Source organism: Hevea brasiliensis, chromosome 17 (assembly GCF_030052815.1).
Source record: "Hevea brasiliensis isolate MT/VB/25A 57/8 chromosome 17, ASM3005281v1, whole genome shotgun sequence".
Taxonomy (NCBI): Eukaryota; Viridiplantae; Streptophyta; class Magnoliopsida; order Malpighiales; family Euphorbiaceae; genus Hevea; species Hevea brasiliensis.
In genome coordinates this window covers 7629150-7650165 of record NC_079509.1, presented here as the reverse complement: position 1 = coordinate 7650165, position 21016 = coordinate 7629150, and the positions used below count along the sequence as shown (strand labels likewise).

At 36.0% G+C, this 21016-nt stretch overlaps 3 protein-coding genes across 4 annotated transcripts; all 3 read left to right on the top strand.

Moving 5' to 3' along the window:
- The first annotated feature begins 433 nt into the window (after positions 1-433).
- Positions 434-4075, top strand: LOC110665287 (glyceraldehyde-3-phosphate dehydrogenase, cytosolic). Its single transcript, XM_021825341.2, has 12 exons — positions 434-886; positions 996-1019; positions 1114-1214; positions 1347-1462; positions 1571-1670; positions 2082-2228; positions 2348-2408; positions 2495-2592; positions 2781-2923; positions 3122-3205; positions 3612-3701; positions 3797-4075. Exons 1-12 carry the CDS (start codon positions 883-885, stop codon positions 3840-3842), a joined length of 1014 nt encoding a protein of 337 aa, XP_021681033.2. The 5' UTR covers positions 434-882; the 3' UTR covers positions 3843-4075.
- Positions 4076-5040: 965 nt separating this feature from the next.
- On the top strand, positions 5041-9853 carry LOC110665286 (uncharacterized). Of its 2 annotated transcripts, XM_058140022.1 has the most exons (9): positions 5041-5293; positions 5530-6062; positions 7161-7328; positions 7541-7639; positions 7781-7882; positions 8010-8126; positions 8736-8873; positions 8986-9297; positions 9419-9853. In XM_058140022.1, the coding sequence occupies exons 2-9, from the start codon at positions 5565-5567 to the stop codon at positions 9707-9709; spliced, it is 1725 nt and encodes a 574-aa protein (XP_057996005.1). In that variant the 5' UTR covers positions 5041-5293; positions 5530-5564; the 3' UTR covers positions 9710-9853. The 2 variants fall into 2 exon arrangements, with proteins under 2 accessions (XP_057996005.1, XP_021681032.2); XM_021825340.2 differs by lacking the exons at positions 5041-5293; positions 7781-7882 and having other exon boundaries at positions 5311-6062.
- A 1815-nt stretch (positions 9854-11668) lies between these two features.
- Positions 11669-20934, top strand: LOC110665285 (protein PLASTID TRANSCRIPTIONALLY ACTIVE 10). The gene is made up of 12 exons (XM_021825337.2): positions 11669-12450; positions 12565-12624; positions 12727-12756; positions 13232-13305; positions 13509-13590; positions 13729-13802; positions 14133-14199; positions 18734-18826; positions 18907-19083; positions 19162-19212; positions 19805-19956; positions 20434-20934. The coding sequence occupies exons 1-12, from the start codon at positions 11698-11700 to the stop codon at positions 20861-20863; spliced, it is 2043 nt and encodes a 680-aa protein (XP_021681029.2). The 5' UTR covers positions 11669-11697; the 3' UTR covers positions 20864-20934.
- The last annotated feature ends 82 nt before the right edge of the window (positions 20935-21016 follow it).

Here is a 21016-nt window from a genome sequence, read left to right as displayed (position 1 = left end):
TATAATTAAGGAAATAACAAAGGATTGTTAATGTCAAACTATGATTGAACTCACCACCTGTGAGTAAAAAACAACATAGATACAACTATAAAAGACTCCTACACATCCAATACAACTATAAAGACTGCTCTTTTTTGTTGGTAAATTTGTCTGTTTGGACTTGAGAGTTCAAATGTTTCAATCTCTGCCCTAGTATAAGATAAAATCTCCAGTCTACGATGAAAATGAGTGTTAGGTGCACCCACCTAAGTTATGTGATTTCTTTTTACTTTTTAAATGTTTTGGTGGGTTATTGGTGAGACTCAGACGTCACACTTGCTGCCCTGAAGCTTAGAACTATAGAAGCCATGGAGAATGTCGAAACAATGCCTAAATTTGAACCACTAATCAGGCTGAAGAAGACCCACGATCACACCATTATCTGACTCATCACATTGCGTCCACATAATTCAAAAGACAACGTGTGTTGTGGCTCGAGTTGGACTAGTCTCAATTTAATGAGTATTGGTTAAATCTTACCTTAGCTTTTTACTCCACGGACAGGATTGCCGGTTCCAACTTCCTAGAGAATACCACTTTGACCTTTCGCCACACACAGCGGTCGGTCGGACCAGCATTATCAACGCACCTTTCTCTTCCTCAACTCCACGGCTGCAAATCATCAGCCCTTTCTCTACCTAAATCATCCAATCCTACAGTTGTTTTATTCTCAATAAACGCTTAACACACCAAGGCACCATTGTCACCGGCTGTTCCGGTATCCCTTTCTCTTTCTTTATATTAAACCTCATTTTCTCACTCTTCGGCCACTAGTCTCCACTATCACTGCTCTCACTATTCCTTTCTGCAACTTACTACTTTTCTAATTCTATCTCTTCAGTCATGGGTAATGATTCTGTGTTTCTTAGATCTCATTTCAGTCTTAAAATTTCGTATTTTTTATGACCTGATCTACTCTGATTGTGTTTTTGATGGTTTTGGCTTTTGACTTGCAGGGAAGGTTAAGATCGGGATCAACGGTAATACATTATTACTTACTCTATTGTGTGAACTTGTTTTGATTTGATCTTTGTGATTAAGACCTGATCAGTGTTGGGTGAAATGGGAAACTAGGATTTGGAAGGATTGGAAGGTTAGTGGCCAGAGCGGCTCTCGAGAGAGACGACGTTGAGCTCGTCGCAGTTAACGATCCCTTCATCAGCGTTGATTACATGGTAATCATTTAGCTTCCGAACTCTATTCACGGGCTTTTTTTTTTTCTTTATTTTATTTTGGTTTGTTTTTTGGGGTTCTGTTCATGGATCTACTTTGAGTGCTATGTATTGAGATGATGATGGTTTTTGTAGACCTACATGTTCAAGTATGATACAGTTCACGGTCAATGGAAGCATAATGAGTTGAAGGTGAAGGATGATAAGACCCTTCTCTTTGGCGAGAAGCCTGTGACAGTCTTCGGTGTTAGGTATGCATTATGCTTATACTATCTCCTATTTTATGCATTTTCTTTGCTGGGTAAACAGAGTAATAATTTGTAGGTTGCTGAAGTGAATGTGTCTGTTTGTAACTTCAGGAACCCGGAGGAAATCCCATGGGGTGAGACTGGAGCAGAGTATATTGTGGAATCAACTGGAGTGTTCACTGACAAGGATAAGGCTGCCGCTCATTTGAAGGTTCCCCTGAAATCCCTATTAATTCACGACTTTTTATCATCGTCATTTGCTAGTCATCTTGTGTCGTGTTTAACAAGTGGGTGCCGTTTCGTCGGCTTTATAAATTTTACTTTAAGTCGTCGTCTTAACCCAAATATATTTGTAGAATTATTTTGAGTGGGGGAAAAAAGCATTATGGAACTTGCATAAAAGAAAATATTCTGTTCGCTTCCGTCTTAAATCATAAACTCTTGTCAATTATAATTAGTGTGTTCTTCTTTTGCGGTCACATAGAGAGTTAGCATAGGACTAGCAACTTTTCATCTTCTGTTAATGGCTTGCAGCTGTATTTGCATAAGTCTAAGTAATGCTTGATGCGTACTGTGCATATCATTTAGTTGTCTTATTTGAGTGAATTGGTTTTTTTGATAGGGTGGTGCTAAGAAAGTCATCATCTCTGCCCCCAGCAAGGATGCTCCCATGTTCGTTGTTGGTGTTAATGAGAAGGAATATAAGCCAGATCTTCACATTGTATCAAATGCTAGTTGCACTACCAACTGTCTTGCACCTCTTGCTAAGGTTCTATTGCCATTTACTTATTCCTGTCTTCGTTCCACTGCTCCGTTACTCCTTTTGTTATTCTGTAGTAGTGCAGTATTTCTTTTCGTTTTTCTTTCTTATATTTTGTCAAATTGCAGGTCATTCATGACCGATTTGGCATTGTTGAGGGTCTTATGACAACTGTCCACTCCATTACTGGTATGCTTCATTTGCTGTTTATTTCACCCTGTTGGCCCAAAAGCATATTCCCTGACCTTAATGTTTTTCTGCCACCATGAATTCAGCCACCCAAAAGACTGTTGATGGGCCATCAATGAAGGACTGGAGAGGTGGAAGAGCTGCTTCATTCAACATCATTCCTAGTAGCACTGGAGCTGCTAAGGTGAGGACTTTATGAAGTTGACATGCAATTGTTGGTTTAGCTGTGTTCTTTGAAATTTGAATACAATGTTGCTGGATGTCCTATAGTTATGTGGTGGTTGGTTGTCACAATGTTGAGTTTAGGTCCTGCATTATTGTGGTTATCTGATAGAATCTCTCCCTTACTGTCGATTTTGTTTTTTCTCATAGGCTGTTGGGAAGGTGCTGCCTGCTCTGAATGGGAAACTTACAGGAATGGCTTTCCGTGTTCCAACAGTTGATGTCTCTGTGGTTGACCTCACGGTGAGGCTAGAGAAGAAAGCTTCATATGATCAAATAAAAGCTGCTATCAAGTGAGTGCAATTAGTGTTATACATGCTTGAGAAAGACATAAAGTTCCTAAAAAGATAGCATGATGTGTTACCTTTGTATGGGCAAATAGGGGATTTCTACTGCTTGAGAAGTTTAGACGCTCAAACTTTTAAATTTAGTGGTCTATGATTTATTTCCTCAATCTTATATTATTTTATTTATTTACTTATTAAATATAGGGAGGAATCAGAGGGAAAGCTGAAGGGAATATTGGGCTACACTGAAGATGATGTGGTTTCCAGTGATTTTATTGGTGACAGCAGGTAAGGTTGAGAGAGAGAGAGAGAGAGAGAGAGAGAGAGAGAGTGTGTGTGTGTGTGTGTAACTTTTTTTTTTCAGCATGGCCTTCTTTTTTTGCTGGTATTTTAAATTGGCACAAGTACGATGCTCGGGAAGGGTCTGCACTGGCACACACTTAGATGAAGTTGTTTTCATGCATATATAACTCATTTTTCCAACCATATTTGTGAACTAATTGATTATGTTCTTTGTAATGAGTTCTGAGCCTTGTCACTGCTCGAGCTTGGTAGTGGATCATTGCATGTGCACGTCTGCACATGTGAATGCATTCATTTTTGTTTACCTTTTATTTTCAGTTTTAAACCCTCTACTACTATCAATCTCAGAGACTCCAAAATGATAAAATGTGTGATTTATTCAATTTTGTAGGTCAAGTATTTTTGATGCAAAAGCTGGAATTGCTTTGAATGAGAATTTTGTGAAGCTTGTTGCTTGGTACGACAATGAGCGTGGCTACAGGTATTTTCCATCTTGTTATTATGCTTTGTAGTTAAAACAAACACCCACAAATTCATCCTGTGATGCCAAATTCTCTTTTCTGCGCAATTTTGCAGCACCCGGGTAGTTGACTTGATCTGTCACATCGCATCTACTCAATAAGGTTGCAGCAATATTTGAGTGGTTGCTGTAAGCGTCGTCGGACGATATGCCGTTTTGGTTCAGTGTCTGCTTGTACGTGGCTAAATGAAAATAAATTTGTTTAAGACATGATTTTAGTATGATTGTCATAGTTTTTAGGTCTGCTGTCTGCTTGTCTTGAGAGGAAGTTTAAATTGCCCTTTACTGGATTTGAATATTGTCTTGCCAGTATCTATGAGATTTTCTGAAACAAATAGCGCTCTTCCTCGTTCTTGTGCACCTGCACAAGCGCGCATTACCTGCACGGTTTCACATTTCTTCTTGCGTGTTCATCAACCACACAAGCAACCAGTGCGCCTCGCTCAGACCAGATATTATGTTAAAATATCATCTTGTGATGTTATAAAATTCCTAGTCTCCCTCTCTCTGCTTTTATCTTCTCTGTTTGAAAAAGAACCTCGCAATTCTTCGCTGCCGGCCGCTGTTGCCGGAAGCTGTTCTTCTCTTTGTTGCGCATCTGGTGGTCATTCGTAGTCTGTTGTTCTTGATTCTCTTCTGCATGGGCGATAACACCAATGCGAAATTGATCAGCAATTTGTAAAATTTTCGTTAATTTTTGTATTGATTGAAATAAAGGATTTATTGTTAAAAATATATTTAACAAATTAAATAAAATTTATTATTTTAATTACATTAATTATGTAAAAATAAAAATAAGTTTATTAGATGCCTAAATCTTTTTTTGCTCTATTTTTTCATTAAATTAATTTGAAATTATTTCTTTACATTAAAAAATTTTCAAATGATAAAATATTTAACATTTAAAGATAAATAAATCGCTTAAATTGATGAAAATAGGATTTGGTAGATTGAAAATTATTAGAAAGTAAATTTTTCACTAACATAAATTATTTTTTATTTAAAAAATAACACAATTCTTTTAATTTTGTAAAGAATTGTGCTTCAACCAAATTGGACTCGGTCCTGGTTAATTTGGGAATTAACCCCTTTTTAACCTAAACTGAAATTAATGGTTGGATTCATATAATCTAATTTGATTCAAAGTCTATTAAAAAAAATGATGTAACAAATGCAGGAGCCATATAGGCAAATCTGAATCGAACCATTAAAGATTGAAACTTAAACACTCTTAAATCGAAATTACTACTGAATCGGTCTGAATCATTTTGAATCAAAACTAATTCAAATCATTTAGAACTGGTTCAATTCTAATTCATCCACTTTCTCAATCAAAATTATCGAATTCATACTCAAGCTAATCCGAACCGGACCGGAGGTCAGGTCTTGGAGGGGAGGATTGCCGCCGGTTGCCGGAGCTCCAATTTGGGTTTCACCATTGTCCATGGGCAGCACGGCAGGAATTAATTTTTGAATTTGCTCAATCACAAGCGCCGGGATAATTTTTTTCCCCCGGTCAGTGGCAGATCTCGCAATTTTGACCAAAAGCTCAGGTCTATTTGCCAAAATTTCAAATTTCTCACTCTTTTGGGTCTCTCCGCCAATCTTCTTCTTCAAACACCATTTCCCTCTCGCTCCATCATCAGCAATGTCAACTACATTTCTCTCTAAAACCGCCGTATCTATTTTACATCAATTATCATTTAATGCTCCATAAATGCTGATTCTGTAATCCCTAATTTAACCTTCCATCCATAGAATTGATATGTTTGTTTTTCTCTGACTTCAGCTGACGCTTGTTTCTCTTCTACCTGCTCCTTCCAAATGGCCACTTCGGCGTTCAGGTCCACCACCAAGAGAACTCCCATTGCCAAATCCTCTGTTGCCTCCACTGATGACTCCTCTTCTTCCAATCGGAGTTCCTCTGCTCACCGCCGCTCTCGGAGCCTCAGCCGTTTCTCCCGGCCTATGCCTCTGCCGGGGGATGACTTCTCTACTGACGCGCCCGTTCCCAGAGGGAAGTTCGTCAACACTGTCAGGGGATCAGGGTTCCCGGATGTTACCCTCGATGATCTCGCTGTTCAGTTCTTCGATTCTGCTGATCGAGGCCGTTCTGCTTCGAGAATTGATGATTTCAGCTCTGGGGATAAAGTCAGTGTGTCGCAGAGAAGAGGGAGGTCTGTGTCCAGGCATGGTTATAGAGTTGGCGATGGGAAAGCTAGTGGTGGAAATAGCTATGTTGGGGGACGGATTAATTCGGATTATAATTCGAGGAGGCGGCGCTCCGTATCTGTGGTCCAATATCAAATTAGTGATTCTGAGGTGAAATTTTGATTTGCTTCCTTTGTATGAGTTCCGACGTTTCCTGCTTTTGATATGCTTTTCATTATCGTGTGAATTGTTTTCTATATTAAAAGTTTTAGCTTTGGATTATGATTTGTTAGACAAGGCAAACTTTTCAATTCTATGCATTAGAAGTGGCTACTCTGGGATTGCAATTTAATGTTATTAGAATATCTATATTCGTAAATGCTAGTGATATTTGGTTGTGCGAATAATTATGCTAATTGATAAATCTACTAACATATATAGTAAATGCAAATGTGAAATGGGGTGATTTGCATATTGTTTCTCTAGTGACCAACTGTTCACATTTGAGTTACAGACTTTCTCCACTTGGAGATTATTACAATCACTGTTATTATTGTAAAACTTCCAATTGTATAATTATACAAAGAGAAGTAGTACGCATTTAAACACTAATTTTTATGGATTCTTCTGGATAATTTAGTGCAATAAGCCAATAACTTTGGAGACTGCGTGATGCCAAGTTGGATTCTTTAAATTATTACTTGCAGTTTTGATTATTTATGAGCACTGAGTTGAATATGTGCAGATGTGCTCAATGCATCTTTGATTAGCATGTATGGAGAAGCGAATTAAATGAGTATAAATTAAGGCATATACATATGCACTATGTGGCAAAAAAACTAGTTCAAATTTGTTCAATCAATTGTCATTCACATGTGCTATACTGTGCAGGCTATTGTTTACATCCCTTCTCTGCCAAAATGGATTTATATTAACAGTAATAGCAAAATACCCTTTCTCATTTAACTTTATTAAAGGAATATTAGGATTTAGGAGAGAGCTCTTGGCTTGGCTTTCACTGCAACTGATGATCTCCAGCATAGAAAGTGTCTTTATTGAGATTGTGTTTGCATTTGATCTTCTCCCTTAACTAGTTGACGCAACCTTTTTTGAGCAGATTTTGAAAACATTGAATCAGCATGAATTAGACAATTTTGAAAATTTTTGTGCAAATTAGTCAGTCTTGTATGTGTGAAGAATGGTTTAGGCCGGTTGTTGTGAATTAGGAAAAATAGTTGATATTTTCTAACATTTTCCTATTTTTGACAGAGTGATTTAGATCATTCTCAGAATTCAAAACGTCATGCTACTTTGAAGAGTCTTGGTGGTGGAAGCAGCCAGGTGCCATTGTCGAATAGGACAGCTACTTCAAATCATAGACAAGTACTTAGAAGGTCTCTTAGCCAAAAAGATTTGAAGTATCAGGATGGCTATTCTGTAAGCCTTATCTTCTCTTCATGCTAATTTAATATTCAAGTTCAATATATTATTTTTTATTTTAAAAAATTACCATAAATTTGTATATAAAGGCTCCAATGGCTGTTTTTCTTTTTTGCATACATGTATATCTTGGTATTTTTGTGTTCATAGTTTTTTCATCTAATTTGTCCAAGAACTGAACCAAATTTAAACTTTTATGTTCCTTTCAGAGCCACTCTTCAGTGCTAACAGATGATGAAGGGAGGGATTCTCATCCCAATATAAATGGGATTGGGAGAACAATTCAAACAGTTTATGCACAAAAAAAGGTTGGGTTTAATTTGTATTGATGACTGTTACATAGTGAGCAATACTGCAGTATTTTGGTATTTTCTGTCTGTTTATTTATGCTTGCACAATTTCCCCCTCTGCTCATTTGTCACTTATTGTCCATGCTTTTTAATCACTAGGCTGAGCATCCCACTGGTGAAGATATGAACAGTGGGCTGTATGAAGCAATGCGAAAAGAATTAAGGAATGCAGTAGAAGAGATTAGAATGGAACTCAAACATGTCTGTAATTGAGTATCTTGTGAACCTAATTTCCAAAATCTTTGCGTCCTATCTTACATGAGCAACACTTGGTGCTTTCACTTTTTAGTTTGCTGAAACTTATCAAATATTGTTGCAACTTGTGCAGGCTATAAGAAAACCAAATACCTCTTTAGCAAGTGATAACTGCAGGCAATCCAAAAATTCTGATGCTCTGCAGGCTGTTTCTACTATAAGAAGGAATTATGCAACAAAAATGGAACAGGTATGAAAAATCGAATAAGATATATATCTTGTGTGAAGTCATTCCATGAGGCAATATTTGTTTAGTAATTATTAGTAACATGCATGAGAGCATATCATGTTAAAACTTGAATGCCCCCTCTTCCTGAGGAGTGTTCTGAGTTATATTTTTAGATGCTAGCAACTGGTACTAATGGGCATTTTATCTGTCAACCATAGCCCTTCTCTTAGGAATGGGGTTTGTCCTACATTAATGCTTAATAATCATATTTTATTATATTTGCTAAAATATAATGTGTTGTTAACTTCCGATGCAACGGATTGCTGCAAGTGTTTTATCACCATAGCATATCGGGGAAGATTTACTCTTTTAAATGATACTGTGGTATAATCGGAAGACTGAAAAGTGAAAACTAAAACTTTTTTCTATTATTAAGCTGCCTTCTGAGACTAACAGGAACTAGTTAATTTACATATTCAACTAGGGCAACATCATTTTATTTTGACTGTGGCAGATAATTAATTAGTTAATTTTATTCCTATTGCATGATATGAAGGTGAATTTGTAAATTTTGTTATATTTAATTTAGATGCTTCTTATTGGTCTTTTTTTTTTTTAATAATTTAACAGTCTGAGAGGCGTAAACAAGATTTGCTGTCAGAAATATTGTTGGAGGAGCAGCGTGGAAGGGAAATTTCTAAGGCTGTGAAGGAATTGCTTCATGATCCAAATAACAGTATTGGCAATAAACCACTACAGGATAGGAAGGTACATATTATCTTGTGTGTCCTTTTGGAGTGCAATTTGCTTGTGCTTATTGCTAGTTCTAATGGGCAAAAACCTTTTATGTTGAGTCAGTAATTTGTAATTTATTTTCCAGAAGAGCAGTGACAGAAGCAGGATGTCTAAGCGATTGACTGAGGAGGCAGAGAGATATTTTGAAGATTTCATTTCAAATGTTGAAGATACTGATATCTCATCTTTAGATGGGGAAAGGAGTGATACAAGTTCAAGTTTATCGAAGATGCAAACTTTCCAAAGTCCATTATTGTCCAAGTCCATTTCTGTTGAAATGGATGGAGTTGTACTGCCCTGGTTGCAATGGGAAACTTCTAATGATACTTCTCCTTTATCAAGCAAGAAATCGGAATCAATGGCAAGTCCAAACACCAATTTATGGGAAGCAGCTCAGGTAATTTTTGACCTGTTGTTTTCCCACACTATGTTGCCTACATTCTTATTATGTTAATCCTTGCAAACTTATTTTGGTCTGTTGTATCTCTCTATGGATTCATTTTTAATTCATATAATAGGATGCAACCCCTATGCAAGATTCAAGTAACCATTCCATAAGTAGCTGTGGGAGTTGGAGCTCAAGAGTTCTAGATGGCCATTCCTCAAATATTGGTGAAGTTACAGGGAATAGATTTGGAGAAAATGGAAGTTACTATAGCCAATTTTCATCAGATGGAACAAGGCAACAGCTTGATGTTGATGAGTATCTTAAGCGTCAAAGTGAAGAAACTTTTCTCTTTGAAAGCTGGAGTCAACAACAGAGAATTCATTCAGGAAGTCTTCTGCTTTGTAATCAAATGTTCTGTTAGCTGTAATCCATTTTTACCAATTCGAGGCTACACTTGTTTTTCTGTATAGATTACATGAATTCTCGTGGAGATTGTTGAAATTAATCTCGAAGCAACGCAAATTGGGCTAAAATATTTCATTCATTTTGAGGTTTATTACATTTATGGTTTTAGTTGTTAAACAAAGGTTTATTTCTTGCTACGTAGTCTGTAAGTTGTTATTCATTGACTTGAGCCTCCTTAAATTTTTTTTTAATCCTTGTAAATAATAATACTATTAAAAATTAAAACTTATTATATACTTTGTTAGAAAGATTTATACATGATTTTTATTGACTTGAAGAAGGCTTATGATAGTACTCCAAAAGATGTCTTATGGAGCGTGTTAGAACAAAAAAGGATATCTATTAGATATATACAAGTGTTGAAAGGTATGTATGAAGGAGTAACTACACCAATGATAAGCCTTTACCTTTTTACACTAGTTTTAGATGAATTGTTCTGATAGATGAGATGCGAGGAGGAGTCAATAGAAAGCTAGAGTTTTGGAGAAGTATTATAGAGTAAAGGGCTTTAAGTTAAGTAGAACGAAAACATAATACATGCATTCCAAGTTAAGGCTAAATTGGTGATAGGGAATGAGTTAGTTTGAATGGAGTGGTACTATCCTAAAGTAATCACTTTAAATATCTCGGCTCAATCCTTTAAGTAGATGGGGGATGTGAAGAGGATGTTAGTCATAGGATTAAAGCCGGATTGTTGAAGTGGAGGCGTGTCATGTGAGTTTTATGTGATCGCAAGATTCCCAATAAGTTGAAAGGAAATTTTTACCGTACAGTCATACGACTGGCTATGTTATATGGTAGTGATTGTTGGGCACTGAAAGAGTTGTATGCGTCTAAGATAAGAGTTGCAAAGATGAGAATGTTAAGGTGGATAAGTAGCCATACTAGACTAGATAAAGTCCGTAATGAGAGTATTAGAGAAAAGGTAGGAGTGGTGCCAATTGAGGATAAGTTGAGATAAGGGAGATTGAGGTGATTTGGTCATGTGAAGCGTAGACATATGGAGACTCCAGTTAGATAAGTAGAGCACATTAGATTAGAGGATAGAAATAAAAAAGGGGTAGACCTAAATTGACTTGGAGGAGAGTAGTATAACATAACCTACAAGCATTACGCATTTCTGAGGATTTAACCCAAAATCGTTTAGAGTGTAAAAAGTGAATCCATATAGCCGATTTTAAATTTTTGGAATAAAAATTTAGTTAAGTTCAGTTGAGTTAGAAAGATATTCTTGCTTTTAGTTCATTCATTTATGCTCATACTGCCTTTGCCCCTGCCTCATAGATATTTGGTTTATGTGTCTACTGAGAAAGAGAATAAATTATTACAAAATATATTTAAAAAATTGTTTTACTTTTTATTTATTTTTTAATTCATGTTATTTATTTTCTAATAAAAAAGTATGGTGTCTTAACATTTTTTTTCTTTTAGAATATTTGTAGAGTCTAGTGGTTTTCTTGAAGAATTTAAATGACATAATTTTTATTTTTTTTTTAAATAATTTTTTTATAAGTTAAAAAAATTAAAATTTTTATTTTAAATATGAAAATTAACAAAAATTAAATTAAATTAAATATTTTATAAAATTCTAATTTTCAAATAAGGGGAATTTGTTAATGTGCTTTCATTTAATTTGAGATTTCTCCATACTTTCTTTTATTTTGAAAATTCTAAAAAATATTGCAATGAGTTTATTAGATCTATGAAAATTTCATTATCCCAAAATTATAATTTTATAAAAGTTAAATTATTTTTTTTTTCATAAATTCCCATGTTTAGAATAAATTGAATCATTACTGCAAGTAACCCAAAAAAATCAATTTAAAAAACTACAAGTCCTTTCAAGAGGACACGTCGTCGTTTAGCTTGACAAAAATTCCATTCCCGCTTTTTAATTTATCTGCTTCCGAGAGGAGAGAGTCTATCCACAGCCATTCCCACCAAATGCAAGTCCTCCAGACCTCTTATCTCTTCTCTTTACCTAAACCCCTAAACCCTACCCATAACCACCGTTCCCACCGTCACCACCACTGCATTTACCATCCTTTTTCCTCCCAAACTATATCATCCTCCTCCACCACCGCCTCAACACCTCCAAAATGCTTCAGCTCCGACGAATTCCCTGTGGACGACACCTTTGTCCAAACATTCGGTCCCAGAGACGGCGCAAAAGAAGAGGAATGGCGCCGTAAGAACTGGATCGAGCGAGGATGGGCCCCCTGGGAGGAAATTCTCACTCCCGAAGCCGACTTCGCCCGCAAGTCCCTCAATGAAGGCGAAGAGGTTCCGCTCCAGTCGCCGGAAGCCATCGAAGCTTTCAGAATGCTTTCTCCAAAGTACCGACTCAAAAAGATTAAAGAAATGGGATTGACCGAAGACGAGTGGTACAGGAAGCAGTTCGAGATCAAGGGGGAGATTCCGGAAAAGCTCGAGACGATTTGGGCGGGGCCTTTGGTTTTGAGGCACGTGCCCCCTAGAGATTGGCCTCCCAGAGGTTGGGAGGTCGATAGGAAGGAGCTGGAGTTTATAAGGGAAGCGCACAAGTTGCTGTCCGTCAGAGTGGTGGTGGAGGAATTGGACAGTATGGAAACTACTGATACTGAAGGGATGTGTTTGGATAGGTATAAGATGTTTCTGAAGCAATACAATGAATGGGTTGCTGCAAATAAGGATAGATTAGAAGAGGAATCTTATAAGGTATTCAAAGGAGGAAAGGACCGAAATTCAGTTTATGTAGTTTCAGAAATTCAATAGGCTGCTTTAATTGACTCAAATTTATGTGACTGATACCCAAATTTTGTGTCAACGCAGCAAGACCAAGATTATTATCCTGGTAGAAGGAAAAGAGGAAAAGACTACAAAGAGGGCATGGTAGGATCCGTTGCAATTTTCTTTGTTTAGCTTACATGTTTATCTGTCTGCTGATTGCCAGTTACAGAAAGATGATTGTGGTGGTCTTTGTTCATGTTGCAGTACGAACTTCCATTTTATTACCCAGGGCAGGTAAATTCTCGAGCTGATTCTTTTCCTAGAGTGTTCTCTTGAAGTTTGCTTCAAATAATTGTACCTCTCTTGTAACAAGAAACATCTTCTTAGATGTGAGTTTCCCTTATTCACTATCTTTCTGACACAATAGTGTTATTCATAAGTTAATGTTGCCTTTGCTTTAATACCACATGTATGGAGTAGTCGGCACCGGCTTCCACCTTGACTTTATTTATGTAGATTAAACAAGAGGACCATGATTGAATTGAGTCCGTTTGGTATTCTCCCTAAATTGACTTCTTTTAGCTGGAACACTACTGCAGATATATACGTTAGCCTGTATCTGGACTGACTCTATTGCCCTACTGTGATCTACACGCATATGAAAATGGCCTACAAGTTGAAGATAAATCTTCTTTGCACTGCTAAAAGGTCACATGCATTAGACTTTTGTAAGTCATCCTAATGGGAATTCTGGGTAATGTTGATGCAGATTTGTGCGGGAATAGTGACCACTATACATCTATATCAAGGAGCCTTTGTTGATATCGGAGGTGTACATGATGGGCAAGTATCATCACCTGTTTTGGTATTTCATAGCATAAATCAATTTTTAGTTTCCTGGAAGGACGGATTGTTTCCAGTGCCTAGCATTTGGTCTTTTACTTCCTACTCATTTGCAACATTTTTAGATAAATTTCCTTGGAAATAATTAATATTTTAAAGCATGTAAATATTCCAGCTAGATTTATGTATACTTATTTGTTCAGGTGGGTTCCTATCAGAGGAAATGATTGGTATTGGATCCGCCATCACATAAAAGTTGGCATGCACGTTTTTGTAGAAATTCTGGTGAGCATCATTACTTTGACACGCACAGAAATGACCATATATATGTGTTGAGTATATATTGTAACTATTGTTTCAAATGTATCAATTTTACTTTTTATTGTGGACTTAACCATATTGATTAGTTTGATTTCTTGGCAGGCAAAGCGAGATCCGTACCGTTTTCGATTCCCTATTGAAATGCGTTTTGTATGGCCTAACATAGATCACCTTATGTATGTAATTTCTCTCTGTTTAAAATCTGTGATGCTTGGGCTTGTGGCTTACCCAAATTTTGTAACTTATGGGAGGTTGCTGCTTAGCGACAATCAAGGATACTGCATGGTATACATAGTATCTTAGGATAAGCCAAAAGAGATTTAACAAAAAAAAAAAAAGAAAAATGAAGAGCAAAAGAGAGGAGGAAAAAAATTTGAATAGTTTATGATATTGTGATATTCAGTTGATTTCTGCTGTTCAAATAATGAAGTAATTGTGCTATGTAAAATTGATTGCTCCTTATCTGCCTATGACTTGGTATTTGACATTTTTATTTCTTCTTCCAGCTTCAACAGATTTGAATTTCCCCCAATCTTTCATCGTGATGAGGATACCAACCCAGATGAATTACGGGTATGCATGCTTCCTCCTTGAACATGCAGTTTCATCCCATTTATCTTTAAATTGGTCATGCTATAAGCTTTTTGATATCTTAACTCTGCATGGCAACTTCCTATAATGGTCCGATGGGTGAGGTATCTCATTTGTAGTTATGGATTGTAGCTGTAGCAAATCATTCTTGTTGTAATCCCAATGTACAACAGAAAGAATACTCAACTCAACTCAACTCAACTCAACTCAACTAAGCTTTTATCCAAAAAATTTGGGGTCGGCTATATGGATTCGCTTTATCCACTCTAAACGATTTTTGGTTAAATCCTCATAAATGTGTAATGCTTGTAGGTTATGTTGTACTACTTTCCTCCAAACCTAATGTGCTTTACTTGTCTAACTGGAGTCTCCGTATGTCTACGCTTCACATGACCAAACCACCTCAATCTCCCTTCTCTCAACTTATCTTCAATTGGCACAGCTCCTACCTTTTCTTTAATACTCTCATTATGGACTTTATCTAGTCTAGTATGACCACTCATCCACTTTAACATTCTCATCTCTGCAACTCTTATCTTAGATGCATAAGACTCTTTCAGTGCCCAACACTCACTACCATATAACATAGCCGGTCGTATGGCTGTACGTTAAAATTTTCCTTTCAACTTATTGGAGATCTTACGATCACATAAAACTTCCGTGGCACGTCTCCACTTCAACCATTCGGCTTTAATCCTATGACTAATATCCTCCTTACATCCTCCATCTACTTGAAGAACTGAGCCTAGATATTTAAAGTGATTACTTTGGGACACTACCACTCCATTCAAACTAACTCCTTCCCTATCACCAGTTTGGCTTTCACTGAACTTACAATGCATATATTCTGCCTTCGTTATACTTAACTTAAAACCCCTTGACTCTAGAGTACTTCTCTATAGCTTTCTATTGACTCCTCGTGTCTCATCTATCAGAACAATATCATCCGCAAACATCATGTACCAAGGAATACTCTCTTGTATATGTTTCGTCAATTCATCTAAAACTAATGTTAAAAGGTAAGGGCTTATGGCTGATCCTTAGTATAATTCAATTGTGATCGAAAAATCTCTTATGTCCCCTCCCATTGTGCACAATAGTAGTTACTCCTTCATACATATCTTTCAATACTTGTGTGTACCTAATAGATACCCTTTTTTATTGTAACACATTCCATAAGACATCTCTTGGAACAATATCATAAGCCTTCTCCAAATCAATAAAAACCATGTGTAGATCTTTCTTCACATCTCTATATTTCTCCATCAAGCTTCTAATGAGAAAGATCGCTTTCATAGTTGAACGACCGGGCATGAAACCAAATTGATTGAGAGAGATAGAAGTATCATGACGTAGTCGATGCTCCACAACTCTCTCCCACAATATCATAGTATGGCTCATGAGTTTAATTCCCCTATAGTTTGAGCAATTCTGTATGTCTCCCTTATTTTTAAAAATAGGTACTAAAATACTCTTCCTCCATTCATCAAGCATTTTCTTTGAATTTAGAATCTTATTAAATAATTTAGTTAACCATGCCATTCCCATATCTCCCAAACACTTCCACACTTCAATTGGTATTTCATCGGGTCCACAGGCTTTACCCACTTTCATTCTCTTAAGTGCTTCCTTTACTTTTAAAGATCTAATTCTTCTAGTATAATTCACATTCTTTTCTATTGTTCTATAATCTATATTCATGCTATTACCATTTTGACTATTATTAAATAGATCATTAAAATAATTTCTTCATCTTTCTTTAATGTCCTCATCTTTCACCAACACTTTTCCTTCTTTACCCTTAATGCACTTAACTTGATTGAGATCTTGACATTTCCTTTCTCTCCTCCTTGCTAATCTATAAATATCTTTCTCCTCTTCTTTAGTTTCAAGTTTCTCATATAACTTTTCAAAGGCCTGTGCTCTTGCTTGACTAACTGCCTTTTTTGCTTCTTTCTTTGCTATCTTGTACTGTTCATATGTCTCATTATTATCACATTTAGGCAATTTCTTATACCATTCCCTTTTTCTCTTCACTGCCTTTTGTACTTCCTCATTCCACCACTATCTCTCTTTTGATGGTGGTCCATGTCCTTTAGACTCTCCAAGTATTTTTCTAGCTACTTCTCTAATCTTTGATGCTATCTGTATCCACATATCATTGGCCTGCATATCCAGCTTCCATACTTCAGACTCGAGAAGCTCATTTTTTAATTTCACTTGCTTTACTCCTTTGAACTCCCACCACTTTGTTCGAGCTACACTATTTCTTCTGGCCTTACTTGAATTGTTCCTAAACTTGACATCCAAGACCACTAACCGATGTTGACTTGTTAAAGCCTCTCCTGGAATGACCTTGCAATCCTTGCATAGAGCTCTATTTGTCTTCCTGATTAAGAGAAAGTCGATTTGATTTCTATGTTGCCCACTTTTGAAAGTCACTAAATGTGACTCTCTTTTTATAAAGTAGGTATTTGCTAGTATTTGGTCGTATGTCATAGCAAAATCCATGATGCTTTTTCCCTCCTCATTTCGACTGTTAAAACCAAAACCTCCATGAACATTCTCATAATCTTGTCTATCACTTCCTATATGTCTATTCAAATCTCCACCAATGCAAACATTATCTTCATTCGGTATGCTTTGCATTAAATCATCCATATCTTCTCAAAACCTTTGTTTACTCTCACTGTCTAGTCCTATTTGCGGGGTATAAGCACTAACTATATTTATTGTTTCTCCTTCTAGTACTAGCTTTACTAGTATAATTCTATCTCCTACTCTTTTCACAGCTATTACTGCGTCTTTCAATGTCCTGTCTATGATTATGCCTACTCCGTTCTTGTTTCTCTTCTTTCCGGTAAACCACAGTTTGTACCCTGAATTACTCACTTCCTTACTTTTCTCTCCTACCCATTTAGTCTCCTGAATGCAAGCAATATTCACCCTTCTCCTTTCCCAGGTATCCACAAGCTTCATTAATTTTCCTGTAAGTGATCCAACATTCCAAGTACCAACCCTGATCCTCCTCCTATCCTGCTCTTTTCTAATTGGTCTCCTTCTATGATATCTTCTATTATTTTCTATGTCTATCTTGTGTTCTGTTCCACTATCTGTTCTACCATTTGTCCTATGGACTAACTTCTTTACCCACACCCGTCCATGATGTGGGAACCCTTGCTCACTTAACACCACACCCGGGCATCGGCATGGCGCGTCGCTTTCGGTGAACGCCCTACACCCTTGCATATTTCTCACTATACCCGAGTTCCGATGTAGCGCGTCGTTAGTAGAGGACGCCTCAACGTTTATATCATTTAAATCCATATCATAAAGGTGTGACGAAATTTTTACGCTGGTTGTCACCTACCGCAACCCTCCTCCTTTATCCGGGCTTGTGACCGGCTAAGCGCAAATTACTTAGGCGGAGTTAACAGAAAGAATACTCAAAGGGGAAAAAAGTAGAAGATAAATAACACTCTACTAAAATACCTAGATGATATAGGTATTTATAGTATAATAATCAGTCCTACTAGTACTAAGTTAAGAATCCCAAAATAAGATAATAGTAAACCAATATAACTTGGAAAATGCTAAGCCTAATAGAACTGATTAAATGGTCCTAAATAGAAATACTACTTCCTAATTAAATTTCTTAAATAATAGAATCCTAAACTAATTAATTTTACAATGAAAAGTAAAATCAAAATTATTTCCAAATTTAGATTCCCTTGACTGCATCACATCCACATTTGTGGATGGATAACCAATAATCTAGCGGCCTATATTCATTAATGTGATTCTTCTCTAAAATTGATCAATTTAGACAAAGTTATATGGACATTGGAAGTTGTATTTGTCTGCTGGCAGGCCTTTCCTTTTTTGGTGTAATTAGAGTGTGGGGAAGATGAACTTTCCCTAAGTGTTTTTGAATGTAATAGGAATTGAGGCATTTGGTTTTCCACTTCACCATTTTATGATAAAATTGCTAAATATGCCATTTTTGGAAATTATGGGCCTGTTTATTAATGAAAACATTTTTCTATTTTTCATTTTCCATTTTCTAAGAAAACTCTAGTTTTTATTTTCTATGAAAAATAAGGAAAAACATGGTAAATGTGTTCACTTACAAATAATAGAAAATGCTTTTCTAATTCAAAAGGAATTATTCATATCTTTCATAATTAAAAAATTAAATCGTTGTACAATATATTTAAAAACATTTTATTTTCAAATTTTTTTAATATGTATTATTCATTTATTTTATAATAATTTTTGTTAGTTTAATTTTTATTATAAAAAAGCCATTGTTTTTCATTTGGAAAATGGTTGGAAAACAAAATTTTGAAAAACTTATTTTCCAGTTCTCCATTGGAAAACTGGCACGTGTAAACATGAAACTCTGTTTTCCAGTTTCTTAGAAAATTTCTCCAGAAAACTACTCTAGTTTTCCCCAAGTGAACAGCCCCTATGTTTTTCTGCATACGCTTTTTACTGAATGTGTTCACTTTTGCAGCGTGATTGTAGAAGACCTCCTGTTCCTAGAAAAGATCCAGGAGCAAAACCAGAAGAGGAACCACTATTATCAAATCACCCTTATGTTGAGAAGGTGCCTTTGTTTTTTTCCCTGGTTTTAGCCAATAAATGATAATAAATTGGTAACTAATGTAATTCGTGTATTTTATGCAGTTGTGGCAAATCCATGTTGCTGAGCAAATGATTTTGGATGATTGGGAAACTAGTCCTGAGAAATACAAGGGTAAAAAACTATCTGAATTAACTGATGATGAAGATTTTGATGAACAAAATAGTGTTGAATATACCACAGCTCATTACAAGAAAACCTTATTGCCAAAAATAATTATGGTGAGAACTTTTCTTGTGACATTGCATCAAAATATATTCTGTGCACTCATCTAATGTTGTCTAATAATCTTTTGGCAGAAACAAAGTGTTAAAGAACTTGACTTGGAAGCAGCGTTAGCTGAGCGAGAGGTACACTATTTGACTTTTTTTTTAATAATCTGTTTGTCTGTTGTGCTGAATATGCATTTAAATTAGTTTATTATTATTATTATTGTTGTTGTTGTTGTTTCTGTTCAATGAAAGCATTCTGCATCTTAATGTGCTTCATTTAGTTTATTTGTAAATGAAAGCTGGTCCATGTAATTTAACTTGGTTTTTATGGGACAAATGTCTGGTACCTCAACCTCTAGCTTTGGGAGAGCAAGGATATCATTTCTCTTTGGGACGGTGCCATTTTTTGTTGTTCATACAGTTTCACAGCCAAATATATATTCTTTCCTTGTATCTATGCATTTACACTTGACTTGTATATGCTCCTTTTCTTCACCCTCCTTTTCTGGCCTTACAAACAACCACTAAGCCTTAATCACAAACTAATTAAGGTCAGCTGTATGGATCTTTTTTTCTTTGCCTGGTGTCTAATGGAGCTGAATGGAGAAAAATAAAGATTGCCAATTAAATTGACTTTCTGTTGCAAAAGAATTAGATCTATCTAGTACATAAATTAAAATGCATTTTGGTATCTCCTTAATACTACTTTTTTCGTCTTTTCTGCATTCAGCTTCACAATAAACTAAGGAAGGAAGCACAGGAAAGAGGAGAAAATTATAAAATTGCCAAGCTGAGGCGAAATATCGAAATGGATGAGTATGATTTAATGCATTGGCGTCGATCATATGAGGAAAGAGAAGCTTTGATCAGAGACATCAGCTGGTATTTTTTTTTTTTTCCCTTGAAAGTTTTGTAGATAAATAATTTGTCTATTTAATTTAAAGAAACTTTCTAATGCTATTTAGTTGAATAACATAAAATTGGACAATTGCAATTTGGTCATTATCAAAATTGATGTTATATTGGACCATAGATTTTTTTAGTATTCTCACTTAAACTTGCAATTGGATTCAGTGCTCCGGTCATTTTCTGGGACTGCTACAGGCAAATCAATGGTCTTATGGAGTTCTTTTTTTTTTTTTTTTTTAAATGCTCTCAACTTTCATGAGCTGAACTTGCTGGCTTTGTAGTTTCTACTAAGGAGTTTGAGATTCTTTGAGGATATACTTAAGCAATTTATGTTTTGATTTCTGCAATTAAAGGATGAACAATTTTTTACATTCCTTTTGATTTCATCATATCTGCTTGTCATCATTGCTGGCTGGTTTACTTTGACTTGAGTTGCTTTCTTTTTTGCAGCCGCCAAGCTCTTGGTTTGCCATTGGAAGAACCAGGGAAGTATAAGCCAGCAAGCTATTTTGGGAAGGATCAGTATGATCCTGATAATCCTTTATACCGATATGATTACTGGGGAGAACCAAAGAACTCAGAAAAGAGTAAGCAAGAGAGAATGACAGATGCTCACAACAAATCTATCGTGGGCAAGGGTACTGTGTGGTATGAAATGTCTTATGAAGATGCCATCAAGCAGCGGATGCAAAGAGAATCTCGTTCAAAGGGAATGAAGCAAAGAGAGGATGAAGATTCGGATGGGGATCACAGAAATGAGGATGAGGATGACGACTTTGATTACAGCATTTTAAGTGACTTGAATGACATTTCAAATCAACCACTTGTAAATGGTACTAAATCTCCTGGATTATCAGATGAGGGAATGTTTGAGAGTTAAAGCTTTGATACAATGCTATGTAATTCCAGTTATTGACATGGTAAATGAAACGTAAAAGCTTACATCCCAAATCAATTCCTGAGAATCGCAAGTAGCAGGATTAAATTTCTGTTGACGTATAAAGAGTAGACTGCCTTGGACCTTTAAGTTGTT